Here is a 17,920-nt window from a genome sequence, read left to right on the forward strand (position 1 = left end):
AGCCCCCCTCTGCTGCACCCCACTACACACACACAGCCCCCCTCTGCTGCACCCCACTACACACACACAGCCCCCCTCTGCTGCACCCCACTACACACACACAGCCCCCCTCTGCTGCACCCCACTACACACACACAGCCCCCCTCTGCTGCACCCCACTACACACACACAGCCCCCCTCTGCTGCACCCCACTACACACACACAGCCCCCCTCTGCTGCACCCCACTACACACACACAGCCCCCCTCTGCTGCAACCCACTACACACACACAGCCCCCCTCTGCTGCATCCCACTACACACACACAGCCCCCCTCTGCTGCATCCCACTACACACACACAGCCCCCCTCTGCTGCACCCCTCTGCACACACACAGCCCCCCTCTGCTGCACCCCACTACACACACACACAGCCCCCCCATGCTGCACCCCACTACACACACACAGCCCCCCTCTGCTGCATCCCACTACACACACACACACAGCCCCCCCCATGCTGCACCCCACTACACACACAGCCCCCCCCCATGCTGCATCCCACTACACACACACAGCCCCCCCATGCTGCACCCCACTACACACACACAGCCCCCCCCATGCTGCATCCCACTACACACACACAGCCCCCCTCTGCTGCACCCCACTACACACACACAGCCCCCCTCTGCTGCACCCCACTACACACACAGCCCCCCTCTGCTGCACCCCACTACACACACACAGCCCCCCTCTGCTGCACCCCACTACACACACACAGCCCCCCTCTGCTGCACCCCACTACACACACAGCCCCCCTCTGCTGCATCCCACTACACACACACAGCCCCCCTCTGCTGCATCCCACTACACACACACAGCCCCCCTCTGCTGCATCCCACTACACACACACAGCCCCCCTCTGCTGCATCCCACTACACACACACAGCCCCCCCCATGCTGCACCCCACTACACACACAGCCCCCCTCTGCTGCACCCCACTACACACAGCCCCCCTCTGCTGCACCCCACTACACACAGCCCCCCTCTGCTGCACCCCACTACACACACACAGCCCCCCTCTGCTGCATCCCACTACACACACACAGCCCCCCTCTGCTGCATCCCACTACACACACACAGCCCCCCTCTGCTGCATCCCACTACACACACACAGCCCCCCTCTGCTGCATCCCACTACACACACACAGCCCCCCTCTGCTGCATCCCACTACACACACACAGCCCCCCCCATGCTGCACCCCACTACACACACAGCCCCCCTCTGCTGCACCCCACTACACACAGCCCCCCTCTGCTGCACCCCACTACACACAGCCCCCCTCTGCTGCACCCCACTACACACACACAGCCCCCCTCTGCTGCACCCCACTACACACACACACAGCCCCCCCATGCTGCATCCCACTACACACACACAGCCCCCCTCTGTTGCATCCCACCACACACACACACACACACACACACACACACAGCCCCCCCCATGCTGCACCCCACTACACACACACAGCCCCCCCATGCTGCACCCGACTACACACACAGCCCCCCTCTGCTGCACCCCACTACACACACACAGCCCCCCTCTGCTGCACCCCACTACACACACACACAGCCCCCCTCTGTTGCATCCCACCACACACACACACACACAGCCCCCCCCATGCTGCACCCCACTACACACACACAGCCCCCCCATGCTGCACCCCACTGCACACACAGCCCCCCTCCGCTGCACCCCACTACACACACACAGCCCCCCTCTGCTGCACCCCACTACACACACACAGCCCCCCTCTGCTGCACCCCACTACACACACACAGCCCCCCTCTGCTGCACCCCACTACACACACACAGCCCCCCTCTGCTGCACCCCACTACACACACAGCCCCCCTCTGCTGCACCCCACTACACACACACAGCCCCCCTCTGCTGCACCCCACTACACACACACAGCCCCCCTCTGCTGCATCCCACTACACACACACAGCCCCCCTCTGCTGCACCCCACTGCACACACACAGCCCCCCTCTGCTGCACCCCACTACACACACACACAGCCCCCCTCTGCTGCATCCAACTACACACACACAGCCCCCCTCTGCTGCATCCCACTACACACACACACAGCCCCCCCCATGCTGCACCCCACCACACACACACAGCCCCCCCCATGCTGCATCCCACTACACACACACAGCCCCCCCATGCTGCACCCCACTACACACACACAGCCCCCCCCATGCTGCATCCCACTACACACACACAGCCCCCCCCATGCTGCATCCCACTACACACACACAGCCCCCCTCTGCTGCACCCCACTACACACACAGCCCCCCTCTGCTGCACCCCACTACACACACACAGCCCCCCTCTGCTGCACCCCACTACACACACAGCCCCCCTCTGCTGCACCCCACTACACACACACAGCCCCCCTCTGCTGCACCCCACTACACACACACAGCCCCCCTCTGCTGCACCCCACTACACACACACAGCCCCCCTCTGCTGCACCCCACCCCACACACACACACAGCCCCCCTCTGCTGCACCCCACACACACACACAGCCCCCCCCATGCTGCATCCCACTAACACACACACAGCCCCCCCATGCTGCACCCCACTACACACACACAGCCCCCCCTCTGCTGCACCCCACTACACACACACAGCCCCCCCCATGCTGCAACCCCCCGGACACACAAAAAAACCCCCCCCCCAGCCCTCACTACACACACACAGCCCCCCCATGCTGCATCCCACTACACACACACAGCCCCCCCATGCTGCATCCCACTACACACACACAGCCCCCCCCCATGCTGCATCCCACTACACACACACAGCCCCCCCATGCTGCATCCCACTACACACACACAGCCCCCCCATGCTGCACCCCACTACACACAGCCTCCCCCTGCTGCACCCCACTACACACACACAGCCCCCCCATGCTGCATCCCACTACACACACACAGCCCCCCCATGCTGCACCCCACTACACACACACAGCCCCCCCATGCTGCATCCCACTACACACACACAGCCCCCCCATGCTGCACCCCACTACACACACACAGCCCCCCCATGCTGAATTCCACTACACACACACAGCCCCCCTCTGCTGCACCCCACTACACACACACAGCCCCCCTCTGCTGCACCCCACTACACACACACAGCCCCCCTCTGCTGCACCCCACTACACACACACAGCCCCCCCATGCTGCACCCTACTACACACACACAGCCCCCCCATGCTGCACCCTACTACACACACACAGCCCCCCCATGCTGCATCCCACTACACACACACAGCCCCCCCATGCTGCATCCCACTACACACACACAGCCCCCCCATGCTGCACCCCACTACACACACACACACAGCCCCCCCATGCTGCACCCCACTACACACACACAGCCCCCCCATGCTGCATCCCATTACACACACACAGCCCCCCCATGCTGCACCCCACTACACACACACAGCCCCCCCATGCTGCATCCCACTACACACACACAGCCCCCCCATGCTGCATCCCACTACACACACACAGCCCCCCCATGCTGCACCCCACTACACACACACAGCCCCCCCATGCTGCATCCCACTACACACACACAGCCCCCCTCTGCTGCACCCCACTACACACACACAGCCCCCCTCTGCTGCACCCCACTACACACACACAGCCCCCCTCTGCTGCACCCCACTACACACACACAGCCCCCCTCTGCTGCACCCCACTACACACACACAGCCCCCCTCTGCTGCACCCCACTACACACACACAGCCCCCCTCTGCTGCACCCCACTACACACTCACAGCCCCCCTCTGCTGCATCCCACTACACACACACACACAGCCCCCCCATGCTGCACCCCACTACACACACACAGCCCCCCCATGCTGCACCCCACTACACACACAGCTCCCCCATGCTGCACCCCACTACACACACAGCCCCCCCGATGCTGCATCCCACTACACACACACAGCCCCCCTCTGCTGCACCCCACTACACACACACAGCCCTCCTCTGCTGCACCCCACTACACACACACAGCCCCCCTCTGCTGCACCCCACTACACACACACAGCCCCCCTCTGCTGCATCCCACTACACACACACAGCCCCCCTCTGCTGCATCCCACTACACACACACAGCCCCCCTCTGCTGCATCCCACTACACACACACAGCCCCCCTCTGCTGCATCCCACTACACACACACAGCCCCCCCCTGCTGCATCCCACTACACACACACAGCCCCCCCCATGCTGCACCCCACTACACACACAGCCCCCCTCTGCTGCACCCCACTACACACACACAGCCCCCCTCTGCTGCACCCCACTACACACACACACAGCCCCCCCATGCTGCATCCCACTACACACACACAGCCCCCCTCTGTTGCATCCCACTACACACACACACACAGCCCCCCCCCATGCTGCACCCCACTACACACACACAGCCCCCCCCATGCTGCACCCCACTACACACACACAGCCCCCCCCATGCTGCACCCCACTACACACACACAGCCCCCCTCTGCTGCACCCCACTACACACACACAGCCCCCCTCTGCTGCACCCCACTACACACACACAGCCCCCCTCTGCTGCACCCCACTACACACACACAGCCCCCCTCTGCTGCACCCCACTACACACACACAGCCCCCCTCTGCTGCACCCCACTACACACACAGCCCCCCTCTGCTGCACCCCACTACACACTCACAGCCCCCCTCTGCTGCACCCCACTACACACTCACAGCCCCCCTCTGCTGCACCCCACTACACACACACACACAGCCCCCCCATGCTGCACCCCACTACACACACACAGCCCCCCCATGCTGCACCCCACTACACACACACAGCCCCCCCATGCTGCACCCCACTACACACACACAGCCCCCCCCATGCTGCATCCCACTACACACACACAGCCCCCCTCTGCTGCACCCCACTACACACACACAGCCCTCCTCTGCTGCACCCCACTACACACACACAGCCCCCCTCTGCTGCACCCCACTACACACACACAGCCCCCCTCTGCTGCACCCCACTACACACACACAGCCCCCCTCTGCTGCACCCCACTACACACTCACAGCCCCCCTCTGCTGCATCCCACTACACACACACACAGCCCCCCCATGCTGCACCCCACTACACACACACAGCCCCCCCATGCTGCACCCCACTACACACACACAGCCCCCCCCATGCTGCATCCCACTACACACACACAGCCCCCCTCTGCTGCACCCCACTACACACACACAGCCCCCCTCTGCTGCATCCCACTACACACACACAGCCCCCCTCTGCTGCATCCCACTACACACACACAGCCCCCCCCATGCTGCACCCCACTACACACACAGCCCCCCTCTGCTGCACCCCACTACACACACACAGCCCCCCTCTGCTGCACCCCACTACACACAGCCCCCCTCTGCTGCACCCCACTACACACACACAGCCCCCCTCTGCTGCACCCCACTACACACACACACAGCCCCCCCATGCTGCATCCCACTACACACACACAGCCCCCCTCTGTTGCATCCCACCACACACACACACACACACACACAGCCCCCCCCATGCTGCACCCCACTACACACACACAGCCCCCCCATGCTGCACCCCACTACACACACAGCCCCCCTCTGCTGCACCCCACTACACACACACAGCCCCCCTCTGCTGCACCCCACTACACACACAGCCCCCCCATGCTGCATCCCACTACACACACACAGCCCCCCTCTGTTGCATCCCACCACACACACACACACACACACAGCCCCCCCCATGCTGCACCCCACTACACACACACAGCCCCCCCATGCTGCACCCCACTACACACACAGCCCCCCTCCGCTGCACCCCACTACACACACACAGCCCCCCTCTGCTGCACCCCACTACACACACACAGCCCCCCTCTGCTGCACCCCACTACACACACACAGCCCCCCTCTGCTGCACCCCACTACACACACACAGCCCCCCTCTGCTGCACCCCACTACACACACAGCCCCCCTCTGCTGCACCCCACTACACACACACAGCCCCCCTCTGCTGCACCCCACTACACACACACAGCCCCCCTCTGCTGCACCCCACTACACACACACAGCCCCCCTCTGCTGCATCCCACTACACACACACAGCCCCCCTCTGCTGCATCCCACTACACACACACAGCCCCCCTCTGCTGCATCCCACTACACACACACAGCCCCCCTCTGCTGCACCCCACTGCACACACACAGCCCCCCTCTGCTGCACCCCACTACACACACACACAGCCCCCCTCTGCTGCATCCAACTACACACACACAGCCCCCCTCTGCTGCATCCCACTACACACACACACACAGCCCCCCCCATGCTGCACCCCACCACACACACACAGCCCCCCCCATGCTGCATCCCACTACACACACACAGCCCCCCCATGCTGCACCCCACTACACACACACAGCCCCCCCCATGCTGCATCCCACTACACACACACAGCCCCCCCATGCTGCACCCCACTACACACACACAGCACCCCCATATGCTGCACCCCACTACACACACACAGCCCCCCTCTGCTGCACCCCACTACACACACACAGCCCCCCTCTGCTGCACCCCACTACACACACACAGCCCCCCTCTGCTGCACCCCACTACACACACACAGCCCCCCTCTGCTGCACCCCACTACACACACACAGCCCCCCTCTGCTGCACCCCACTACACACACACAGCCCCCCTCTGCTGCACCCCACTACACACACAGCCCCCCTCTGCTGCACCCCACTACACACACACAGCCCCCCTCTGCTGCACCCCACTACACACACACAGCCCCCCTCTGCTGCACCCCACTACACACACACAGCCCCCCTCTGCTGCACCCCACTACACACACACAGCCCCCCTCTGCTGCATCCCACTACACACACACAGCCCCCCTCTGCTGCATCCCACTACACACACACAGCCCCCCTCTGCTGCATCCCACTACACACACACAGCCCCCCTCTGCTGCACCCCACTGCACACACACAGCCCCCCTCTGCTGCACCCCACTACACACACACACAGCCCCCCTCTGCTGCATCCAACTACACACACACAGCCCCCCTCTGCTGCATCCCACTACACACACACACACAGCCCCCCCCATGCTGCACCCCACCACACACACACAGCCCCCCCCATGCTGCATCCCACTACACACACACAGCCCCCCCATGCTGCACCCCACTACACACACACAGCACCCCCCCCATGCTGCACCCCACTACACACACACAGCCCCCCCCATGCTGCATCCCACTACACACACACAGCCCCCCTCTGCTGCACCCCACTACACACACAGCCCCCCTCTGCTGCACCCCACTACACACACACAGCCCCCCTCTGCTGCACCCCACTACACACACACAGCCCCCCTCTGCTGCACCCCACTACACACACACAGCCCCCCTCTGCTGCACCCCACTACACACACACAGCCCCCCTCTGCTGCACCCCACTACACACACACACAGCCCCCCTCTGCTGCACCCCACCACACACACACAGCCCCCCCCATGCTGCATCCCACTACACACACACACAGCCCCCCCATGCTGCATCCCACTACACACACACAGCCCCCCCATGCTGCATCCCACTACACACACACAGCCCCCCCATGCTGCACCCCACTACACACACACAGCCCCCCCATGCTGCATCCCACTACACACACACAGCCCCCCCCCATGCTGCATCCCACTACACACACACAGCCCCCCCATGCTGCATCCCACTACACACACACAGCCCCCCCATGCTGCACCCCACTACACACACAGCCTCCCCCTGCTGCACCACACATATAACTACCCTCTCGAATCATCCCACCAGTACTCTTCACTCCTTCCATTGATCTCACATACACTGCCTGAGAGCCTGGACAGCCTGACTCCTCTCCGTCATGTGACTTGTCACATGGTCATGACATCATCACAGGTCCTTTCTCTGTCTAGTAGTAGTGTGTTTATTCCTGCAGGATGTAAGAAGCTGGGAGCTGCAGGACCTTGTGTGTATGATGGCAATGGAGGCTGCGGTCCGGTACAGTGTGCCAGTGCAGGACACTCACCATGCTGTTGTGAACCAGTGAACTTATTGCCCTTTCCCTGTCGTGTTGGTGCACTTACCTTTGCCTTCATGTGGTGTAGAGATCTGTGATGATAAGTGACCATCAGAGCACAAAGCCTGTCACCATGGACATACAAGGCGAGTACATAGCATGTACACCCCATTCACACGTATGGAGCGGACTCCGGCACAGAGAGGAGCAGCCGTACCCTAATACACACTCACATGTCAAACTGGGTTTTATAGACCCCACTATCAGTATTCGGTCAGTATTTTTTCTCAGGAGTGGGTGATAAATGCAGAATTGGTGACTTGTTTCTATTATACCTTTTCTCTGATTGTTCCTCACCTGGTTTTGGCTCCCACTCCTGAGAAAAAATACTGAACGAATACTGATAGTGGGGCGGTGGCCATAGGCGCAGTCTGGTCTAGAAGTCACATGCTCTAATAGTTTGTGTAGCGTGGATTAATTCTGTAGTCAAAAGAAAGAAACACACAGAAAAGTCCTTTATTTGTAAAAAGCACTCCCCGACAATTTCCCTGTTTTACCCATTTATTACCAAAAAAATAATCCACAGGGCCTGCCGTAATTTATATGGAGGACCCACAATGATTCCCGTCTTCTTCGTCCAGTGTATGGAGCCCTGTTCAGAGAATGAAGCTCAATACACTGGAGAACCACTGCTGGGTCTCATGCTGCGCAAGAACTTTGCTGCTGTGACGAGCGGTGAGGCCGTTAAGGTTACCGCAGTTCAGCGGCTGTGACCTGCAGTAGCCAGCGTGAGAACCGGAGACTGGAGCAGCAGCCAATGCCGGTTCTGATGCCTACAATCGCAGCATGCAGCAATTTTTTTCTCTGATTCCGATCCGAGCTGAGAAAAGATGACTCATTTACTGACATTGGTCAGAGTGTGATGTTTTCTCGCATTGCACTCCTCCATATTATACGCCAGTGTGAGCGAGCCTAAGAGTGAGGGAATCCTCAGTTCAGGATACTCATCTACTAGCCACAAAAGAGAGACAGTCCCTTCGGGTTACCAGGGCTGTGGAGTCGGTAAGTCAAACCTCCGACTCCTCAATTTCCACGACTCCGACTCCCTCAGACATGGCTCGTGTTTAAGTGATAAATTTACTGTAGCACAGATTCATCTCAGCTAAAAGTCTAGACCCTTAGATCAGGAATAGGACAGACATTTATAGAACATTTCATAACTTTCCCAAATTCTTATGAAAAAAATATTCCCCTCAAACTGCATTAAACTACTGTACCCAATTTATTATATATTTTAGGAGTTGGAGTCGGTCCATTTTATACCGACTCCGACTCCACAGCCCTGCTGGTTACATACATGGAACGACCTGTCAAGCCAAGTGGTCATTTCTTCCTGTGCTCAGCTCCCTTTTGGACAATAGGGCAGACTAATCCTATGTAACTGTTAGTGTGAGGTTAGGGTGCGTTTACACCAGTAGATAGTGTATGGGAATGCTAATTCCTGATTATCGGACATGTAAACATGGCAGCGATCACCCAATGAATGAGCAAAACTCTCACAGTGAGATCAGATTATTTATACCAAAAAAAAACACCTATTATCAGCAGCACATTGCTCTGTGTAAAGAGGGAAGTGCTGCCGATAGCATGGTATGGTATGGGAGCATAATAATTGCATTAACAATCTCTGGGTCACCATCATTGGTCTGTGTAAATGAGCGCCAATTAAAGTTTTTTACCTCAGTATTTGTAAGTCAAAACCAGGAGTGGAACAGTCAGAGGAAAAGTATAATAGAAACACGTCACCACTTCTGTATTTATCACCCACTCCTGGTTTTGGCTTATAAATACTGATGTAAAATACTGACCAAATACTGATAGTGTGAACGTGGCCTAAGTCGATCTAAGCTCATTAATGGTGCATTGGTGGGCTAAAATTAGCACAACTACATTCAACTTTAGACTAGACAGTCTTAAAATGCACTAAACTTACACAGTGGCTCATGCTGGATAATAAATCTGGTGCATCCTAATGAATAAGACAGAAGCATGATACCTGGCGGTCATACACGCATCCAAGCATGTATGAGTGGATGTGACTTACAATGCAAAAGTCAGCGGGGCCAGACAACTCGTTTAAGCCCAAAAAGACTTGAGGACGCCATTAATAAATTTGGTGTAGTTTATGAGTACAGTTAGCCACGCTTCCTTCATTAGACACTTACTATTAGTATCCGTTGAACACTTAATTTGCCCCGTTCCCCCTACAGCTGAATGCTAGGAGTCCTAACTGTGGGGCATGCCATGATGCACTCATCAGGGAACCTTCTAACAAAAATGGAAACAATGTATTTGGTTACAGCCCAGTGCAGGTGGCTTACAGTGGACACAGAGATCAGAGTCATATATTTATCGGTAAAAACAAGGTCGGCTCCCTGTAGAGGAATCTGATCATGTTTTCTTTCCTGGATATTTAGCCCACACAGACCTGAAATAAGCTTGTCTGAATAGGTCCTTACAGTGACTGTTTGGAAAATGACAAAGGGCTCATGCACACTGATGAATTATGGGTCAGGTTTGCATAAAACTGTTATAAGGCTAGAGAGCTGTATGAGCCCATTACATTACTTCCATATGCCTTAGATTGTTATGCTCCCTGATGTATTTCTTTATCCATGAAGAGCTACACATAGGCTGTGCTGCTCTGTGCTAAAGTGCTGTATAGAGCCTGTGCCCAGGCAGCAGATTCTGGTGCAGAAAAAGTCCAAAATCCACAGCAAGGCTATGTGCCCACGATGCAGAAATGCTCCGGATTTTTTCCTGAGCGTTTCTGCATCTCCCTGGCAGAAAACACGCATGCGGATTGTACATGCGGATTGTACATGTGTTTTCCTGCCAGGGACAAGCGGATGTGAAGCGTTCTTCACATGCATTTCCGCAAGCGGGTTGACAAGCGCTTTCCAAGCGATTTTAGCATCACTTGGAAAGTGCTTGACAACTTCGTTACACTATATAAATCCATACAAACAGCATGGATTTATATAGTGTGACCTAAAGAATGGTTAAAAATAAAAAAATATATATATACTTACCCTCTGATGGCCCCCGGTGTCCTGCTGCCCTCCGTTCTCCCTTGCCGGCAGCGGTACACTGAAGGACCTGCCGACGTCAGCGTCGCATAACCCGTCACATGACTATGACGTCAACGCAGGTCCTTCAGTCCATCGCGAACTGCCGGCATGCGAGGAGGAGCGCACCGTGGGCCGCCAGAAGGTAAGTATATATTTATTTTTTATTTTATTCTTTTTTTTTTTTACAGTTTTCTATGGTACCCAGGTCTGGAGGAGAGTCTCCTCTCCTCTAGACCTGGGTACTATCCGCACATTGGAACGCATGGAATGCGCATCTACATATGCAGTGATGCGGCATCCATGCGTTCCAATGCAAGTCAGTGGCGGCGAAAACGCAGCGCTTCCGCAAAATAATTGGTAGTGCTGCGGATTTTTCTGCAATGATAATCCGCAGCGGAAATTTCCACAGCATGTGCACAGCACATGCGGATTATCATTGGGGAACATGGCAGACCTTCTACCAAGCGTTTTTTAAGCGTTTCTGCAGCTTTTTTGCCGCTGCGGAAACGCTTAAAAAACGCATCGTGGGCACACAGCCTTAATCCTTAGATGCTATTGAGAATATTCCTGAAGGTGTAACCCCATTAATTAGCATTTTACTATGCTTTGTTATGGCTTATCAGCCCCTTACTGTGTATCAGAGCTCCCTTGTAACAAGCCTTGAGCAAATTCTAAGTCTATTTTTGCTCTTTCTGAAGCATTTTGTTTCTATATATATTTAGTTGAAATGTTCATTTGCTTCCCCTTTTCATGAAATATTAAATGGAATCTCAGTAGGTTTTTGCTATGTAATCTGAAGACAGGATGCTGTAAGGGTTAAAACACAGATTTCAGCAATGCTTCTCTTACCATGCAACAAGGTTTTGTTGTTTTAGCACCAGAAGCTTATCATTGCTGGGACCAGCAGTGCCTCCTGGTCCGACTCCGCCCCCTCTTGTGATAAGCACCTTACTGTCTATGGACATTGTACATTCAAATCCTGGTGTGGGAGGAGTTAACTTCCTCAGCTGTGCTGCGTTGCTAAATCTAAAAACTCTGATTGTGTGAGAACGGCTGCACCCAGTAATCTAAGTGGTACATCGTTTGATTCAGTTCTCTTTACCTACAACAGGCTGCTCTCAGATGAGGTAGCAAAGACCTGATGACCGATTCCCTTTAAGCACTTGATTTAATGATAGGTCATCAATATCTGAAAGGGGTTTTCCTCTACTGGACCATCCCTACTTAATCACTTAAGGGTACCATAGAGGGTTAAAACAATCTATACTCCGCTTCCGCAGCAGCGCCAATCCAACAATGTTGGCAGTTCTATTCCCAGCCTGTCATGGACAGTGTTATGTCACATGAACGCTGCAGCCAATCAGCCGATGATGATCGGCTGCAGCCTTTGCAGTTTTGTAATATGCATTGTTTTTATTTTCTATGGGGCTCTAAAGTGACTAGATAGTGCATGGAAACCTTAAAGGGGTTGTCCAGTACTTTATATTACCCCCCCCAAGTATATCCCCCGGGGCCCCTAAGGATTTTTGTAATTACCTTACGTTGCAGATACTGCCTGTGAGCGGCGCTATCACTGGCCGCTCACAGGCATCACGTGACCCCCGGCTGCAGCTGGCTCTGACATCCGCTGATGTCACGACAAGTGCTGGCAGCAGCCGGGGGTCTCTGTCTTCTGCGTTCCAGGTGGATGCCAGGCTGTGGGTGGGTTACCCCCCGCGTCACACCCGGCGTCCACCGCGCGCTCTGCCTCTCCCCATTCATTGGGAAAGCGTGCGGTGTATGCTGGGTGTGACGCGGGGGGTAACCCCGCCCACAACCCAGCAGCCACCGCGGGGACCCCAGCGCTGAGTCACGCCTCACTTGTCGTGACGTCAGCGCGGGGTCACGTGATGCCTGTGAGCGGCCAAGGATAGCGCCTCTCACAGGCAGTATCTGCAACGTAAGCTAATTACAAAAATCCTTAGGTGCCCCGGGGGGGGGGGGGGATACATTGGGGGTTAATATAAAGTACTGGACAACTTCTTTAATAATTTTCTAATATGACCTTAAGATACTTGATAACAAGAAATGTTTTTTGAAACACAATTGAATTCATGTGAGAAAAATATCCCCTTCACATACTTTGAAGCGCTATATGGCAGCACACTGAGTTCCTATATGTAATAGAGAAAAATTTGTGAGAACTGCAGCAGGAACGTTAATGGTCCAGTTGTCTTTTGAAGACCCACAGGCTAGATGGCTATACAGTACAAAATGAATCTTTGCATTAAAAGGAGCAGTTTAAATGTTCATATAAGGAAGGATAGCAACCTGCAGACCTCTTCTTGGTTACTGTACTTTCTATGATTTATAACAGTACCTACATTTACATATTGTGTTTCACATGCTATTCTAGGCTTGTGGGACATCAACGATCGGTGCTTAGCTCCTTACCCTGAAAACGGGGAGCTTAAAGAAGCCATTATAAAATCCATTGAATATAAGGAAACAGAGCCATCACTAGCAGTGGTTTCTTTTTTGAATGCCAAAGAAAAGAAGGTCCCCTTGTCACAGCTTTGTAAAGTCTCAGGCTCCAGTACCTCCGGGAACACTTCCATGTTTGATGATGAAGATCTGGAGAAACCTCAGTTCCCAGACAGGAAACCTGCAGCCCCTGCTAAAGACTTTCCATTATCAAACACTGGCGTTTGTGTCCCTTACACCATCAATCGATATTTACGTGACTACCAGAGAGAAGGTGTCCAGTTCCTGTATGAGCACTATGCACGATCCACAGGATGCATACTTGGAGATGACATGGGACTTGGAAAGACAATACAGGTGTGTATTCCCTTATCATTGATTTTCTTGGCCTAAAATCTCCATTAATTCATTATTAACTTGAACATATAGGTAACTTATTTTATTGTGCATATGAAGTGCTAAAGAGGAGTAGTACTAGGTGTCAATATGTATACTGGGACAGCCCAAATCTCTGAGCACATTAGCTACTGTGGTATCTTGGTTTTGTAGTTGGTCCTTATACAGGTGCATCTCACTAAATTAGAATATCATCAAAAAAATTATTTATTTCAGTTCTTCAATACAAAAAGTGAAACTCATATATTATATAGAGTCATTACAAACAGAGTGATCTATTTCAAGTGTTTATTTCTGTTAATGTTGATGATTATGGCTTACAGTCAATGAAAACACAAAAGTCATTATCTCAGTAAATTACAATAATTAACAAACAACACCCGCAAAGGCTTCCTAAGCATTTAAAAAGGTCCCTTAGTCTGTTTCAGTAGGCTCCACAATCATGGGGAAGACTGCTGACTTGACAGATGTCCAGAGGGCAGTCATTGACACACTCCACAAGGTCCCAGAGTTTCAATTTTCATTTGGAAATCAAGGTCCCAGAGTTTGGAGGAAGAGTGGAGAGGCCACAATCCAAGCTGCTTGAGGTCTAGTGTGAAGTTTCCACAATCAGTGATGGTCTGGGGAGCCATGTCATCTGCTCGTGTAGGTCCACTCTGTTTTATCAAGACCAAAGTCAGCGCAGCCGTCTACCAGGAAATTTTAGAGCACTTCATGCTTCTCTCTGCCGACAAGCTTTTTGGAGATGGAAATGTCATTCTCCAGCAGGACTTGGCACCTGTCCACACTGCCAAAAGTATCAATACCTGTTTTACAAACAACAGTATCACTGTGCTTGATTGGCCAGCAAACTCGCCTGACCTAAACCCCATAGAGAATCTATGGGGTACTGTCCAGAGGAAGATGAGAGACACCAGACCCAACAATGCAGACGAGCTGAAGGCTGCTATCAAAGCAACCTGGGCTTCCATAACACCTCAGCAGTGCCACAGGCTGATCACCTCCATGCCACGCCGCATTGATGCAGTAATTGATGCAAAAGGAGCCCCAACCAAATATTGAGTGCATTTACTGAACATACATTTCAGTAGGCCAACATTTCGGATTTTAAAAACATTTTTCAAGCTGTTATAAAGTATTCTAATTTTCTGAGATAATGACTTTTGTGTTTTCATTGGCTGTAAGCCAAAATTATCAACATTAACAGAAATAAACACTTGAAATAGATCACTCTGTTTGTAATGACTCTATACAATATATGAGTTTCACTTTTTGGATAGAAGAACTGACATAAATTAACTTCTCAAAGATATTCTAATTTAGTGAGATGCACCTGTAGTTGTTCGCTATGAATGTTGCCTCTAGAAGCTTAATTTGGTACTCCTGCGTCTTGGTACAAAACCTGTAAGAGATTCCTCAAATACCAGATCGGTGTCTATTTCTCTCAACTGTGTTCGTTAAATCTGCTTTAGGGAATCTATTGTAACAAGCTTATTTTTTCATAATGGAAGCCAACCAGCTGAAACTAAAAGTCCTAGCCTATGTTGACATCTGTGATTATGGTTTAGGTTATAAAAAAAGCCATGACACTGTGCCAAATCCAAATGACAGATCAACATGGTGCTATTTGTACTCCTCTACTTATAATGGGATCGGTCAGGTTTTCATCATTTTGACGGCAAGAATAGCTCCGATTGATGCTTTATTCCTGCTGTCAAAAGTAGCAAAAATCTCATTGGATCCTAACCCGGATATAAACAGAGCATGATTTTACCACCACTACTAGATGTAAGGATATGTTAAAATGACGGGCACAGCTCTGGTTTAGAAATGACTCTTTGTTTTAAGAGGTCCCATACCGTTTATTTTTAAGCATTGATGGGGAGTTACAGTATTTGAGCCTCCAGTAACCAGACATCTGTGGCTGAAATGTTTATGCTAGGAAAACCCCTCTGAAGATTTTTTTTGTTTAAAAAAAATACATTATTATAAATTGATGAATACCATTATTTATATCCGGTCCTTTTTATACTGCAATTATAAGATTTTTCAAAATCACTACTGTCAGATTGCTGAACGCAAAACCTGTCCTAAACACAGCAGCGGGATGGGTAATGTGAGTCGGGAAGGCTTTCTAGCCTTCTTTGGCATTCGCTATATACAGGTGCATCTCACTAAATTAGAATATCATCAAAAAGTTAATTTATGTCAGTTCTTCAATACAAAAAGTGAAACTCATATATTGTATAGAGTCATTACAAACAGAGTGATCTATTTCAAGTGTTTATTTCTGTTAATGTTGATGATTATGGCTTACAGCCAATGAAAACACAACAGTCGTTATCTCAGTAAATTAGAATACTTTATAACAACAGCTTGAAAAATGTTTTTAAAATCCGAAATGTTGGCCTACTGAAATGTATGTTTAGTAAATGCACTCAATACCTGGTCGGGGCTCCTTTTGCATCAATTACTGCATCAATGCGGCGTGGCATGGAGGCGATCAGCCGGTGGCACTGCTGAGGTGTTATGGAAGCCCAGGTTGCTTTGATAGCAGCCTTCAGCTCGTCTGCATTGTTGGGTCTGGTGTCTCTCATCTTCCTCTTGACAATACTCCATAGATTCTCTATGGGGTTAAGGTCAGGCGAGTTTGCTGGCCAATCAAGCACAGTGATACTGTTGTTTTTAAACCAGGTATTGGTACTTTTGGCAGTGTGGACAGGTGCCAAGTCCTGCTGGAGAATGAAATGTCCATCTCCAAAAAGCTTGTCGGCAGAGGGAAGCATGAAGTGCTCTAAAATTTCCTGGTAGACGGCTGCGCTGACTTTGGTCTTGATAAAACACAGTGGACCTACACCAGCAGATGACAGATGATGATCATCAACATTAACAGAAATAAACACTTGAAATAGATCACTCTGCTTGTAATGACTCTATATAATATATGAGTTTCGCTTTTTGTTTTGAAGAACTGAAATAAGTTAACTTTTTGATGATATTCTAGTTTAGTGAGATGCATTTGTATATGAAAGTTGAGATAACTCAGCTGGAGCACAGGGATTTGGGAAGAGAAGGGATGAAACGTGACACAGGCTGTGGGAGGTAATTTTTCTGCTCATTTACACTCTGTTAGAAAGCAATATCTCCCACAACTTTCATCTTCTCCCGTTCATCCTCCTCTCTCACAGCTTCTGACCTAGATGCCTGTGCTTCAGCTGAGATGTTATCTCAGTTTTAGAAGACAGACATTCCCTTATGTCTCTTATCATAGTTAAAGGCCAGAGGATGAATGAGAGCAATCTCTAATCACACAACTTGTCCTGCTGTGTGTTTAGGATGGGTTTTGTGTTTAGGAATGTGATGGCAGCCATTTTGAAAAGCCTTATCATTATAATTGACGGCTAGAAAAGATGAGCGTACATAAATAATTAAGAGTTTATCGATGTATTTATATGAATGTCTTTTTTTCATTTTTTATTTCCTGTAAAATCCCTGTCTCTACGCTTAAATAAATTCTGTGAGACAAATGTGTAACACTACTGAAAATCTTAAAAGGGTAACATTTTGTAACTATTATACATTGCCTTAATTATATTCCAATGGACCTGAATTACCTGTCCAGAGCTAGATTCACAATTTTGGTGGACTGAATTGGAGATCATCGATAAAATTGTTGTCAAGCACATAATTAACAGCTATTATGTGCTTACCTATTGAGATAGATTCCTAGCAGCATTAGTTAAGGGGAGCA

At 52.0% G+C, this 17,920-nt stretch overlaps 1 protein-coding gene across 1 annotated transcript in view; it reads left to right on the forward strand.

The window, feature by feature from the left end:
• Positions 1-8,034: 8,034 nt before the first annotated feature.
• The window catches only part of ERCC6L2 (ERCC excision repair 6 like 2), a 155,338-nt gene continuing 145,452 nt past the window's right edge, over positions 8,035-17,920 (forward strand). The window contains exons 1-2 of the mRNA XM_073670981.1: positions 8,035-8,325; positions 13,706-14,130. Of these exons, the coding sequence (XP_073527082.1) occupies positions 8,277-8,325; positions 13,706-14,130 (474 nt within the window). The 5' untranslated portion in view covers positions 8,035-8,276. The remainder of the gene's footprint in view (positions 8,326-13,705; positions 14,131-17,920) is intronic.

Source organism: Phyllobates terribilis, unplaced genomic scaffold (assembly GCF_046119375.1).
Source record: "Phyllobates terribilis strain yellow unplaced genomic scaffold, ASM4611937v1 Scaffold_1__5_contigs__length_1240528914, whole genome shotgun sequence".
Taxonomy (NCBI): domain Eukaryota; kingdom Metazoa; phylum Chordata; class Amphibia; order Anura; family Dendrobatidae; genus Phyllobates; species Phyllobates terribilis.